We start from the raw sequence: 13562 nt of genomic DNA, 5'->3' as shown, positions 1-13562 counted from the left end.
ACCCTGTTAATTCTATGATTCTATGACTCTAATTAAGGGTTAGAGAAGCTGATTTGTAATTTAAACAGGGAATTCATCAAACTCTTTGATTACAAGAACAGTTTGATTATTGTGCCCTTTTATAAAGGATGGATAAGCAATCTGTGGGATATGGGTATTTTCCTTGCCAGCTGTTCTTTATTTATCATTGTCAGATTTGCTTGCTTAGTAAATAAAAATATAATCCTTTATGATATAATTCAGATGAAAGCACTAATTATCATGAAACAGCAATGCCTTTAGGGCAAGGGAGATAAAAAAGACAGACGACTGTTTTATATAATACAATAACAGCTTTCTTATTGCATCTTTCACTGAAGGAAACTAAAACTACAGCTCCCTGTAGCTTGGATTTCTGTCATTTCTGTCTGATGGGGAAGTGTTCCACAGAACTGCATTTACAGATCAGGTGTTACACAAGTTTGTCCTCCAAGAAATTGTATTTCAGTCTTTTCTATTGTTCTAGAATACTATTATTTCCTTTTATTGTCATTGTTCCATCAACTAGTGCTTAGGAAAGAATCTGTCCCTGACTCTGTTGGTGCTGTTATTTCTGTTTGGGAGGGGGGGAAATCTTCATCAGCAGAATCACCTTAAAAACTTTCATGTCTGTGCTTACCTGCCAGAATACAAGTCTTGCTTACTTAAAACACAATGAGCCTTCAAGTGTTCTCATTTTCTGGAATTAGTTTAGAAGATCTTGTTGAGCAGGTATGTTGCAGTGCTTTGAGATAAAACAGCATGTCTTATCTCTTAGGCAGGTAGACTGATGGCTTGGATCAGGTTTTCTAGGCTAAGGATGGAAAGTTACTTGGGGCTGACTTCAGCTCCTGTGCAGAGACAGCTGGAAAAGGAGAGCCATTGTCACTAGACAGGCCCCCACTGTTGTCTGTGCCAAGGTGCTACAGAGCTGGCATAAAAGATGTGCTGAGTTTTGCTGTTTCTTATCCTATATCGTGGCCATCGTGTGTGTAAACTGCCTGGGTAGATGAATTAGCTGTGTAGGATTAGATTACACAGTCACCTCTGAGATGATGTTCAGGTACAGCTCAGTTATTTTCTTCTGCTCTGTGTATGTCTCTGCTATGGAGCTTTAATATGGTTAATAGTTCCCAGATTTGGTGCTTTCACTATCTCATCCATCAAAAGGTTTGTAAACTCCTTTGTATTTTGTCAGAGGTGTTTTTACTCCAGGATCTGCTAATTGTCACAGAGAATACTTGATTTCTCTGCTTAGCTGACTCTCTCAGTGAATGAGTCAGCGTCAAAGCTTGTCGAATTTCACTCTATGAGTAGCTGCAGTATAAATTTACATGTCTATACCATCTGTTTGGTTGATGCAATAACTGAAGGTAGAGTTCACTTACCCAAAGGGATGTCCAGTCTTCTGAAAGTCCTGACTATGGTCAGCAAGTTTATTGAACAAAATACTGATGTGTTTGAAATAATGAACTGAGAAATTGTGTCTGGTTTGCCACTGAGGTTTCTGACTAAAATCCTAATAGGAACTCAAGTGAAATGTCCCTGGCATGTAACTGAAATACCACATGTGGCTGTAAGGATAACTAGGGCATCTGGTTTTGTTCTCCTTATAACGCAAAAAAAAAAAAAAAAAAAAAAGAGATTAAACCCCTCTCTATTGCTTCATCCAATGGCTCTGTTTCAATGTAGCATATTCCATTTCAGAACAGAGTTTGGATACATGTAGGTCTGATTTTACATTCTTTATGAAACAAATTTCTGAAAGATTAAACATGCCCTGTCTCATTTTGAACTTATAGTTAGGCTTTAAAATGGTTTCTTTGCCCTGTGACACACCACAGGGAACACATGACTGACACAAACACGTGTGCAGGTGCTTAGCGTTTAAATCAAGAGTTTACACCTTCAAAGTTGCAAACTGTAGGGCATCAAGTCTAAGATGATCAAGATAATCACTGTCCATGAATCAATGTGCTCATCTGTTAATGCACACTAATATTTTCTCTGCAAAGTAGACAAGTGGCAAAGAAAGAAAGTCTCATGCTATATATTCAGAGCTGGTTTACAGTTTTTGAGACTTGCTGTAGGGAAGATGTCTGTCAGATTAAAACAGCACTGGAACTCATGAGGCAAAAAAAGCAATTTCTGATCTCTGCATGCTCTCTGTATAACCTCAACAGACAAATTCAACCCAGTGCAGATTTGCAATTCTTCTGAGCAGGAAGTCATGGAGTACTTCCAGCATGACTAGATATGAATTAATCTACAACAGAGAATATTTACTTTCACTCTGTCACTTTGATTAAAAGACCAAAGCATTTGTTCTACAAACTGATTCAGTGCAACAAAGAATGGAATATATGCCACGTGCCTAATTTAATAATGAAAATGTTTCTGTTAATTTCAGAGACAGTAGTTATGTGCCTGTTTAAATGTGGTGTTGTTCAACACTTGCATGTGGAACACTTACCTTAGTTCTCTTCAAATTGCCAACCTGGTAAGAACACCAATTCTAATAGCCATTCAGTCCTGAGTTATTCCTAGTACTGGGGCATCTGCTCAGACCTCAGACTGCAATACTTGTTAGCTCATACTAAAATAACAACACTAACAATTGCAGCCTCATTGTTCGTTGACAGAAACTCTTTGAAAATCTTATCAAGAAAAACTCTTTTTATCTCAACAAAAACATAACACACAGGTCCCCTGCTCTTAACCCCAGGATGCTTTAAGAAGAATCTAATCTTGTCCAATTGCAGTGTTATTGACAAGTGAAAGCTATTTTTGTGCCTTGTAATGCCTTTAAAAGCAGCATAAACAATACTTGGCCATATAGTACAAAACCTTTCCAACTGATCCTTCCCATTATATCTCTTTAGACTTCTAGAATTTGTCTAAGAGGGAATGGAAGATTGTTTCTATGTAAATCCGGAGTTCTGTTGGAAGTTGGACACACAGAATTGAAATAGAAAGGGCTTTAAATGTTTTTCAGAGCCCACACTGGGCTCATCTAGGCTTTGGTCATAAAATATAACCAGGAGAAAATATTAAGCCCTGCAGCACTTGCTAACAGCATGCTGGGGCATTTCTTCAATATCAAGGGACCGAGAAAAGAGAAACAGTCTGTGGAGTAATAAAGACCTCCTTTTCTTTAGTTGAATTCTCTGTCCCAGCACAGTATCAGCTGGGCCTGATTTTCCATTCTTTGTGATGTCCTTAGCTACCATTGTCTTAGAGTGATCCATAAAAGAATAGACTAAATGACTGAATCAGCCATGGAGTTCACTTTTCTCACCATCAGAGGAGGAAAATGCAAACATTCACTGCCACAAGCACCAATTTCCTGCACTCTTAAGTTACTGTTCAAGTGAGAAGTAGCTGATACAGCTTGGAACATACTCATTAGTATCAATGTTCAGACTTGAACATTTCCATGCCCTCTTTGTCCCAAAGATTCTTTGGCTGCAAACTGTCTTTTCATTTCCTTCTCATTTCTCCCTTCTTACTTGATTTCTCCTTTTTCTTCTGTTCTGTTTTCTTCCTTTTATTCTCTCTTCTGCTCCCACTTAGGTTTTTTAGCACTAAGAGCTAAACCCTCTTGCTCTCGGCTTCTTTTGGGCAATTTGAGATTGTTTTGTGCAGTACAATCTCTGCCCTTGATGGTCTTCCCACATGTCCTAAAGTACCTCAAGCTCTTACTTCCTTAGAACGCTCCACAGAGCGAGTCCAGCCAGTGCTCTTCTTTCCCCTCTTGTTCTGCAAGCCAGTACAGAATAAAATATATAATACCATTGCTTTCAACTAGAGCCTGTTTGGACACTGAAGAGCTCTAATGGCAGTGATGAGTTGGAAAAAGTCCTTACTGTGGTCAAGTCAATTAAGGCTTATTTGTCCACTTGGGCCCTGACAACTATATGGGAAGATATTGTTTGTGCTACTTGAAAAAGCATTACAAAGCACAAAAAAGCTTTCACTTGTCAATAATACTGCAATTGGACAAGACTGGATTCTCTTAAAGCATCCTGGGGTTAAGAGCAGGGGAACATTGTGTTTTGGTTGAGGTAAAAAGATTTCCTCCTGTCAAGATTTTCAAAGGGTTTCTGTCAAGGAACAATGAGGCTGCAATTGTTACTGTTATTATTTTAGCATGAGCTACAGAGTTCTGCAGTCTGAGGTCTGAGCAGATGCCTCAGTGCTACCTTTGAAAAAGTTGCCATTACACCTTTGTAACACTAATAGTGTTAAACTATGTAACATTATGAAGGAATTAAATATTTGCAAAATTTTTTCCATGGGAAAAAATGTTGACTGTCTAATGTTTGTCTGTCCATGCAGCAAAATCGGATGGTGTTCTAAACTGAAAAATAAATTTAACATCAGTTATTTGAGATGAGAGTAATTCTAAGGCAAAATGCTATTAGAAGAAAGTAATTTCTTATTGGCTCTGGCCCTACAGATGTTCAAATTACTATTTAAATATCATCTGATAATCTTGGTGCAAAAAATGCAGAAATTCTTCTCATAGGCTTTCATAGGTTTTTTACAGACTCTGTTTCATATTTCTCTCATTTAAGTTTTATAGATATATTTTCCCCATGCCCTTCTAAACTGACTTTCTAGACAGATAAAATTAAATATGTTTGGCCTTGGTAATCAGAAAGAGATAAATCCAGGCAAGTCTGCCTGGGCTAAAGGTGTCCGTTTTGTCCCCCTTCCTAGCATATGTCTTAAGTCAATCATGCACTTTTTCCTCTTTATTTTATTTAGTTTGCAATCAAAATATGACAACAGAACTTTAGGTGTCAGTGAGATCCCAGTCAGGAAATTCTCATTATTCTGAGCCTTCAGGTAAATGCATTGATTTCTTATAGTGTTACCAATAATGAATAATTTGAACTGGGGAAAACCAATTGCTGAGGATTTCTTATTTCCCAGAAAGGTCCAACTGAATTCAGTTGGAGAAAAACCTTAAATTAATTTGAGCATGCAAATCTGCTGTTTTCTACATTCTTAGGATGGTGAATATAGATTCAATTGGTCGTAATTTCCCTTTCCCATACCCTCTCTTTTGGAATGTGAAAAGACAAAGTCCAGCCCTAATTCCCAGTAAAGATGCAACTGGCATGCTGGGATTTTTGAAATCATAATTCATCTTTCTTCTTCAGGATGATTTTCCTTACAAGTTCTGTAACATGAGGTCTTATTTCTTCAACAGAGACAGTAGAGTCCCAAGCCTTTACTACTTTCCCATTGGGATCCACCAGGTACTTCCAAAAGTTCCAGGTTGGTTCTTCTCCTGTAGAATCTACAGACAAAAAAAAAAATTTTTTTACAAAACCCTGAAATATTAGAAAACCATGTTAGCCAATTCCTGACATTTGTTCATGTCAATGTGATGATTATCCTCTCAGAGGAAGAAGGAATGTAAAATTAAGAGGGAGTTCAGACTGAGTAAGATTAATTTTCTGACAGACAGGGAGCTTTAACTAGATATTAGCCCCTGGAGATGAATGGAAACAGGGAAGCTTGAGACAGACAGGAGAAAGTACTATAATTGATGTTAAGGTGCATGAGGGCATGTGTGTGTGTGTGTGTCTGTGCCGTACAGATAAACCTGAAACAGTTGAACATTGATAAGAAAATGGAATTTGGCATAACAATTTAGCTGTACTGGGACCGATTACTTGCTTATCCAGAATTTTACCTCCCAAAGCAGCCGGTATCATGTGCTTCAGAAGATTGTTTCAAGAAAAGCTACAAGAAGAAATAACAAAATAGTTGTTACAGGTTTCCTCCTAATCCTCATCTACTAGAGTTTTTCCCTCCATGACCACATACTCACTTTACATGAGTTGCATTCCTATCCTTTACTATTCTGCTACATGACTAACAAAATCTTCAGGGTTTTCAATTAGACCAAGACCCTCATCCCACTAAAAGCACAAGTACAGACACTACAGACAAATTAGCATCTTTTTTCCGCTGATTATACATTGGGCAAAGCCTCATAAGGAATCAGAAGAGATTTCAAAGTATCATCAAGGCAGAGCCAGACCTACACTGTTGACTATCCTGTCACTGTGCTGCACCAGAGGCTCCAGCAGCCTCCCTCTGTGACTGGGCCAGCTGGGAAACAGTTTGCTGGGCAAACCAGAAACGGAAGGATGTGAAGAGGATGAAAGGGAAGTTTGGCTAGCAGAAAGATCCATTACAGACACCTGGAAGGAGATGTGCTTGGGGTAGTCAAAAGTACTATCAAGAGTCCTTTAAATTCAGTGGTATGTGAGGGAACACTGTGGTGCTGGAGAGAGGCAGCAACTATATGGTTCTTGCAGAATGCAGCTCAGGTGTCACATTGGGCTTATCACAGATCATTGCTGAAAGACATTTGCTTCACACTGGGTAAAAACTGACATTTTAATTTAGAATTTAAATGGTATTTAGAGGATTTGTTCAGTGTAAGAAAAGTAGTGTCTTGACAGAGAAAGTAGTGCCTTGATAGAGAATATCCTGCCCTACAGTGTATTTTGTCAGCTGGCTGAGAACCAATCAAACCTCTTCAGGTCTCAGTGCTGGCTTTAACACAGATTGAAACTGGAGGAAGTGTACAGTATGGTTATTCCAATGCTTGGCAAGGAATGAGGAAGGGAGTATTCAAGGACATCTTTTAGTGCCTGGTTTCACTTTTTGATTGTTGAAGTAAATTATGAGGAGCTTTGCTTCCACTTATCCTACAGCTCTTGAGATGAATCTTATAAATCCAACTGCAGCACCTGTGTCACAGGAGGAGCACTTAAGGGACTGCAGAGAGCAAAAAGGAATCTCAGGTGGTGTATGTATACAGGAGAGTATGTCAAGACCTGTATTCCATGTAGAGGTTTATCAGACTAGGTTTTACAGGGCATCTGTTCCTGAAGCATCTTCATCTCTGGAGATCTTTTTAGAAGGTTAGAGGTGACAGAGAGAGAAATCCTGCCTTGTGCAGGAGGAGGGACTACATGACTTCTGACCTTTTTGAGCCTGACATTGCTGTGCTATGACCCTGCGAACACAATCACAGAGACATTTTTTCTGTTGGATGGTATTTCTGTCAGAGGAATTTTACACAGGAGAAACAACCCTCCAGTGTTCCAGATTACTTACCAATTAAGTACTTGAAGGCAGGAATTGCACCAGCTCCGCTGACTGTAATTTTGCTGAACATAGGAAAGGAGGCACCATAAGTCTTTCGTGCAAAACTCTCAATTTCTTTGTTGGTGTCTGGTTCTTGCTGCCCAAACTGATTGCATGGGAATGCCAACACATTGAAATGGTATGGGCCGAGGTCTCTCTGTAACTGCTGTAAGGCCTTGTAGTGGCTGTCTGTGTACCCACACTCGCTTGCAACGTTGACAACTAGTGACACCTGAAGAACAACAGAGATTTAAAATGTGCTGCACGGGTCTGTTTTCCAACAGGTAGGCTTGGATACAGGCTGTGTTTGAAAAAAAGGATGTCTAGAGAACTGTGACTGAAGAAATTTGAAACTACATTGAGTTCTGTTCACAATAGGAAAATTTAGTATTTCATTTATATATTCCCATTTGGCATCCATGAAGATTATCAATAAACTGCTAACTGAATTCTCAGTTTGCAGAGAATCTATGTTTCTCCACTCTGCATTTTGGATAATTTCTAAGCATATTTAAGAAATGACCATCCAGCTAAGACATACCAAATTGCATGAAAGAAACTTGCAAATGAGTGTGGGTTTTGCTGTTTATTCATCTGTTGTGAAGCATCTGATCTGCAGCATCTTTCCTTGTACAGAATTTGGTACTCATATAGAACTGACTGATCCATTTATCATTGCTAGTTTAGAGGTCTTGACCTGGAAGTTAATACAAGCAATTAAAGGATTTTGAGTTGCAGTATCTGCTGTAAAATCTCCCACCATTTCTAGAGTAAATCTACTTAGTTGTGACAAAATGACAACATGTTTTTTTCACAAAGGTTTACTGCCTCAGTTAGAGAGCCCAGGAAGTGAAGACTGTTCCCACTGTCCTTTAAAGCCATTCCTGTAGAGGATCATGTTTGATGCTGTGCACAGTGCCATTCAGACATTACCACCAGGAACGTGTCTGCCTGCACAGATCCAGATGGGAGGAAGATGGCACAGACAGGTGAGCAGTAAGGTCAATACATAGTGGAACAGATTCCACCAAGAATTTGTTGGGGAAATTAAGTGACCTAAACCTGAACTGACACATATTACATTTCTCAAGGTCTTGAAGAATTTTCCATTGGTTTTTGAGTTATTTTATCCTTAAACAATTTTCAGTGCTTATTTTTAGACTTAACGGTTTTTATGAGTCTCACAAATCATTTAGGTGGGAAATGACATTCATTTTACACAAATTGAGTCATTCTAACATTTCCATACAAAATGTAAAAGTATATAAGGAAATAGGGTGCATCAAATGAATTATGCGATACAAATACTGAATGACTACACATGTATAGTGTTTTTAAGGCCAGAAAACAAACTGGCACATAAAAGCCCCGACCTGGGTAAGGTATGGGATCATAATATGAAATGCTTAGAAGAAGTAGGAATGAGTAAAGAAAAAGCTCAAGGGATGTTGGTGTTTATAATTTCTTGCATTAAACATTGACACTTCGTGTCTATTCTACCTTGCATAGGTATATTACTACCCCAGAATCACAGAATATCCTGAGTTGGAAGGATCCACAAGGATTATCAAGTTCAACTCCTGGAGTGCTTTCAGAGTGGCAGAGTTTTCCCTGGAAGACAGGTGATCTTACAAAGCACAAGTTGGTGTGGTCTTTGTGGTGCAATGTGTCAACAGAATACAATCTAAGCAATCCCTGTACACGTGCATATGAAATATGACCTGCAGCCATCCAGCTAACCCCCTAAGCATCACCTTCATTCAGACATTTACAAGCTCTGCCTGAAATTTTAAATTCAGTCTCCTAAAAAACCCAAAGATAGGGAATATAATTAGATTTTTTTTTTTTCCAGAGAAGAGGTAATAATTTTATGATGCATTCCTGTTACAGACTGTCAGCATTTCAAACAGAACCTATATATTAGGCATAAAAAATAACAGCTGGCAGTTCAGTTCTTTTCAAATCATCTGATTTACCAAGCATAGTGATAACTGTAGTTTAGTATGAAGTAAAGATAAATTGTACCACTAAGTGTTCAAGTCAGATGTAGTGCTTTCATGTGAAATTTTAGAAGCTTTATAAATATAGTTTAAGACTTGGTATTTTCATGATACAGAAGTATTCACATACCTTATCATAATCCCATCTGTTTGTACTTCATCCCAAATAGAATGGTAATGTCAGAATTTATCACCGGAGGTTTGGGGGAAATGAGGCTGTGTAAGCATTGTGTTCATTTTGGAACAGATATGAAAGATAACTTGCCAAGGAAAACAATCAAGCTTTTATAACTTATACTGGATTTTAAGTAAAGAGAGGGCTGGAAAGAATTCACTCACAGCTGTCTAAAACCAGTGATTACTCAGTGTGGTAGGGAATGGCTCGAGAGCTCAGAGTGCAAATAGTGCAAACTTCCAAATGTGCTCCCACAAAATAGAAGGAAACTACATACAGCATTTCTTAGGAAGGCAGACACATTGTGCTTCTCTTCTGTCCATAGAAAAATGCACTTTCTGTAACTGAAAGTCCTTAATTTAATAGTTCAAACTTTCTAAAAGTGGAACTAACACATATAATCAAAACTTTCAGGTTTTATTAGCACTTCATAAGGAATGTTTAAAATGATTCTTTACAAATCTTTACCAAGTTATCTTTTAAGAGTCTGGTACAGACAAGAGTAAATGTGGTGAGGTTTTGGGTCTATACTTTATTTTTAATGAATAACAGTCACTCTTTTTGTTCTCCTGTAGAGGCTGTACATTGACTTCTTACAACTCTTCATGATTTAAATGAAGTTCAATATGCCTGACTTTGGGCTCTGACAGTGCAAGTCAAGCACACCACCTAGTGTGCAGTGCAAACAGTTCATCATGGACCTCACAAAAATGATTTAATTTAAGCTGAATTCTGTATTAGCTCTTGTCTGACCTCTTAATACTACCCTTTCCTTCCCTTTGCTTGGAAAACCCATGCATTCTAGTACTGAACTCATTTAACACTGCAGAAATACTTCTTGGTTTATTTACATGTTTACACCAGCGTGTCTCCTTGAGGGAATGATCCCTAGACAGATTTATGAATCTGTCCAAGTAACCTTTTGTGGATCCTTCAGCAGAGACAGTAGATACTTAGGCTTTTAGACCTGGAGATTCTTAACTGGCTCCATCTGACTGATGGAAGAACCAGTCACAAGTGTCACCTTACACCAACTCAGAGCAGTTACCTTCATGGGGAGAAGAGCAATGTTTGTGCAGTAATTAAGTGGCTATACTCAGTGTTTATCCACACTCAGTAACATCACATTCTCAGACTGCAGACAGCTGTGATCCAAAGTGCCTAGTATTACTTCCAAGAGTAAAATAATACTTAGGTTGTTATACTGCCTAATGCTTTTAGATGATTATAGTACCTTTGGTTCAAGATTTCCAAAGGCACTGCACTGACATGCTTAATTCCACCCCAGCACACTGTACTTAGCTGTGTGGTAGGTAGGTACTATTATATCTAGATAGGTATAAACACAGCAGGGAACAGTTGATACTTGGGAGCTCTGGCTCCCAAATAGGTACTATTTTTGGTAAGAATACTGCCTCTTACAGCATATCTGATACAGATCATAAAGCAAAAGGTAAGATTCTTGAATTAGATAGATAGATAGATAGATAGATAGATAGATAGATAGATGGATAGATAGATAGAATACTAATCTTATTTGGATCCTCTTGATTCTTGTCCAGCCACACATCACTGTGCATCATTTTTAATGTAGATGGCTCAACATCAGTACAGTAGCCTGGAAAAACCCAAGAAGGATGTTGCCTTCTGCCACACCAATAAACCAGACAGCTTTTTGGTCTGTGTCACTTGTGGAACCCTTTTCTCTGTGGTAATAGTTCTCTCTTTCTTTGATTTCAGGTAGATGTAACATGACAACCTGATTTAGTAGCATGTACACCAAATGTTTAGCATTCTGGCAATATAATTTATTATGTCCCCTAAAAAAGGGGAGTACCCCCTTACAGTTTTTCAGTATTTGTATTAAAATGGAGATTATGGCTGTGCACATTTATTTCAGTACAAAACCCCACACATGTTCCCTAATATTTCTAATCTTTGCCATTGCAGAATTGTTAGTGCATTTCTTCTTTAAGGTACTAACAGAGGGTACTTGTGGTTTGTATCAAGATGCACTCAAATAGAAATTGAATTAATATCAGTCTTCTTTTTCTTACTAAGAAAACATTGTTTCAATGATCTGAATACACAGAAATTTATACCAATAATGAGTTATTGAGGAAAGATCCTGCAAGTCATGAATTGCACTGATTGTTTATACTTGGCACAGCTCTTGTGCTTTTAGAATTAGCAGACCTGATTAATTTTTTTTTATAGTCTGGAAGCTTTTGGATTTTTTCAATTCTCAGTTAGTTTCTTGACTACCAATTAAGTAGTTATTTAAATAAATTAGTTGAGTGACTGAATTGAAGAAAATGTCTTCTCTACATCTGCCAGAAAGCTTAAGGCTGTAAGAGCTGGTTTAGCAATTAGCAGACTATTGTTGCAGGAGCTAACTAGTGACTCACTCTCCTTAAAGCAGCACCAGCACACACGCAGTACTTTAATATTATTTGCTTTCTTTTAATAGCTTTAAAATATTATGATAAACCTACGCCTTAACATTACTTATCTAACTGCAGATTTCAGCAAGTTTATTTTAAGAAATAAATGGGAGTTTTAATTAACCTTTTTCTGTCTTGATACTGAGTTCTGACAACATAATGACAGAAAGGGATGTGTTTTATTGCTGTAATTTTCTTTCAAATTGTGCACATGCATTATCAAAGAGCAGCTAGCCTGAACATTAGAAGGATCTCTGAATGCAAAGCTTTTTATTCCATACAGAAGCTGGTTGTCGCTTTTTTTGGAATAAACTATTCCATGTGGCCTAGCAGAGAGCAAGGAATACCATGCACCAATGGTGTTACCTTTCCAAGGTTTGGCTCTAGAGCTCTCCCTTAGGAAAGCAGTCAGGCCTTGGTGTAACAGCACTGGGGATACAGGCACACACCTCAACCTGCCTGGTCATATCAGATCAGGCTCTGCACCTTGTTCTGGAGGGGATGAACACCCTCAGCTCCTTGCAGGATGGCTGTAAGGAATTCCTCTGAGTTCCCCCTTAACTCCTTTCCATATGGATTCTGGCCCTGGGATAGAGAAGTTACAGGTGGTATTTGCTTATTCAGATTTGCAGACGACCTGCAGACAAAACATGCCCCAGGAACAGGATTTATTGACAGAGCCTTTGGAAGGAACTCATTAAAAAAGGCACAAATATTGCTCAATATTAAACAGCTTCCATGTTTTTTCCAATAGAGATATTTGAGTGGGCATAGGACCAGTTCTGCTGTATCTGAATTGTGAATGGAAGGGGAGGAGGACTTTGACCAGGTAAGATTCAGACCTCTTATTTGGTCCAAATCCACCAGTATCCCTTTCTGCTGAGCTCAGGAAAGTGTCCCCACATACCTTCTCTGTCCTCCTGCCAAAGTTTTAGTGACCTGCTCTGCGAGCTCAGACACCTCAGTGAAGCACCTGAGGAAAGGGAAAAGGAAGGTGGGAACACAAAGCTGGAGAACAAGGGTGAAGTGAGAAGAGGTGCCTGCCTTTTTGGGCAGCAGCTGAGCTATTGGACTGCCTGGCTATATCACAGATGTGTCACTGGAGCACTAAGGGTGACACTTGCAGGATTTATGTTGATTTTAGCTTCTGTAGTTCGTGATTGAGGATATAAGAGCTTATAGTATTAAGCTCTCAGTGTGCCAAGTTCCCTTTTCACTCTTTCATAGGTACTGACCATGATTCCCAGACGGTCAAACCAAATCAAACCAAACCAATAAAATAAAATACAATCAGGCTATAGTCAAGGAAACTATTTTAAAATGGCATGGAAAGCTCTGCCTAGCACCCTTTAATGTAATATGTAAATAAAACTTTAAAGACATCATAGAAGTGTAAGTGTCCACATGCCCTTCTTCAGATTGCTATCACAGTAAGAAGCAGAAGAGGAATAGCATGATGTTGCTACAGTTTCACTATACACTGATGTTACAATAATGACTTTATAATGTCTCTCGCGTTTTTACTAATTATGGTGAAATCTGTTAACTCCATTAGCCACTGATTAAATCCCACTTTTTTTTAAAAAAAAAAGTAGAACATTAAAAAGGAATGGGACTTAGGTAGAAATGACATACAAGAAGTCATGCAGTTAAAAGGCAGAAATAAGCTCCAAAAGTGAGTTCCACGAAGGCACAAAGTTCCTGAGTTCCCGACTGAGCAGGCAGAATGCAGTGCAATCCATCCTGCTG

At 38.5% G+C, this 13562-nt stretch overlaps 1 protein-coding gene across 1 annotated transcript in view; it reads right to left on the bottom strand.

The window, feature by feature from the left end:
* Positions 1–4922: 4922 nt before the first annotated feature.
* Positions 4923–13562, bottom strand: part of GPX7 (glutathione peroxidase 7) — a 9195-nt gene continuing 555 nt past the window's right edge. The window contains exons 2-3 of the mRNA XM_009083167.1: positions 7165–7426; positions 4923–5326 (exon numbers count right to left, since the gene is read on the bottom strand). Of these exons, the coding sequence (XP_009081415.1) occupies positions 5163–5326; positions 7165–7426 (426 nt within the window). The 3' untranslated portion in view covers positions 4923–5162. The remainder of the gene's footprint in view (positions 5327–7164; positions 7427–13562) is intronic.

This window comes from Acanthisitta chloris, unplaced genomic scaffold (genome assembly GCF_000695815.1).
Source record: "Acanthisitta chloris isolate BGI_N310 unplaced genomic scaffold, ASM69581v1 scaffold38889, whole genome shotgun sequence".
NCBI lineage: Eukaryota > Metazoa > Chordata > Aves > Passeriformes > Acanthisittidae > Acanthisitta > Acanthisitta chloris.
This window is presented reverse-complemented; position numbering and strand designations above follow the sequence as displayed.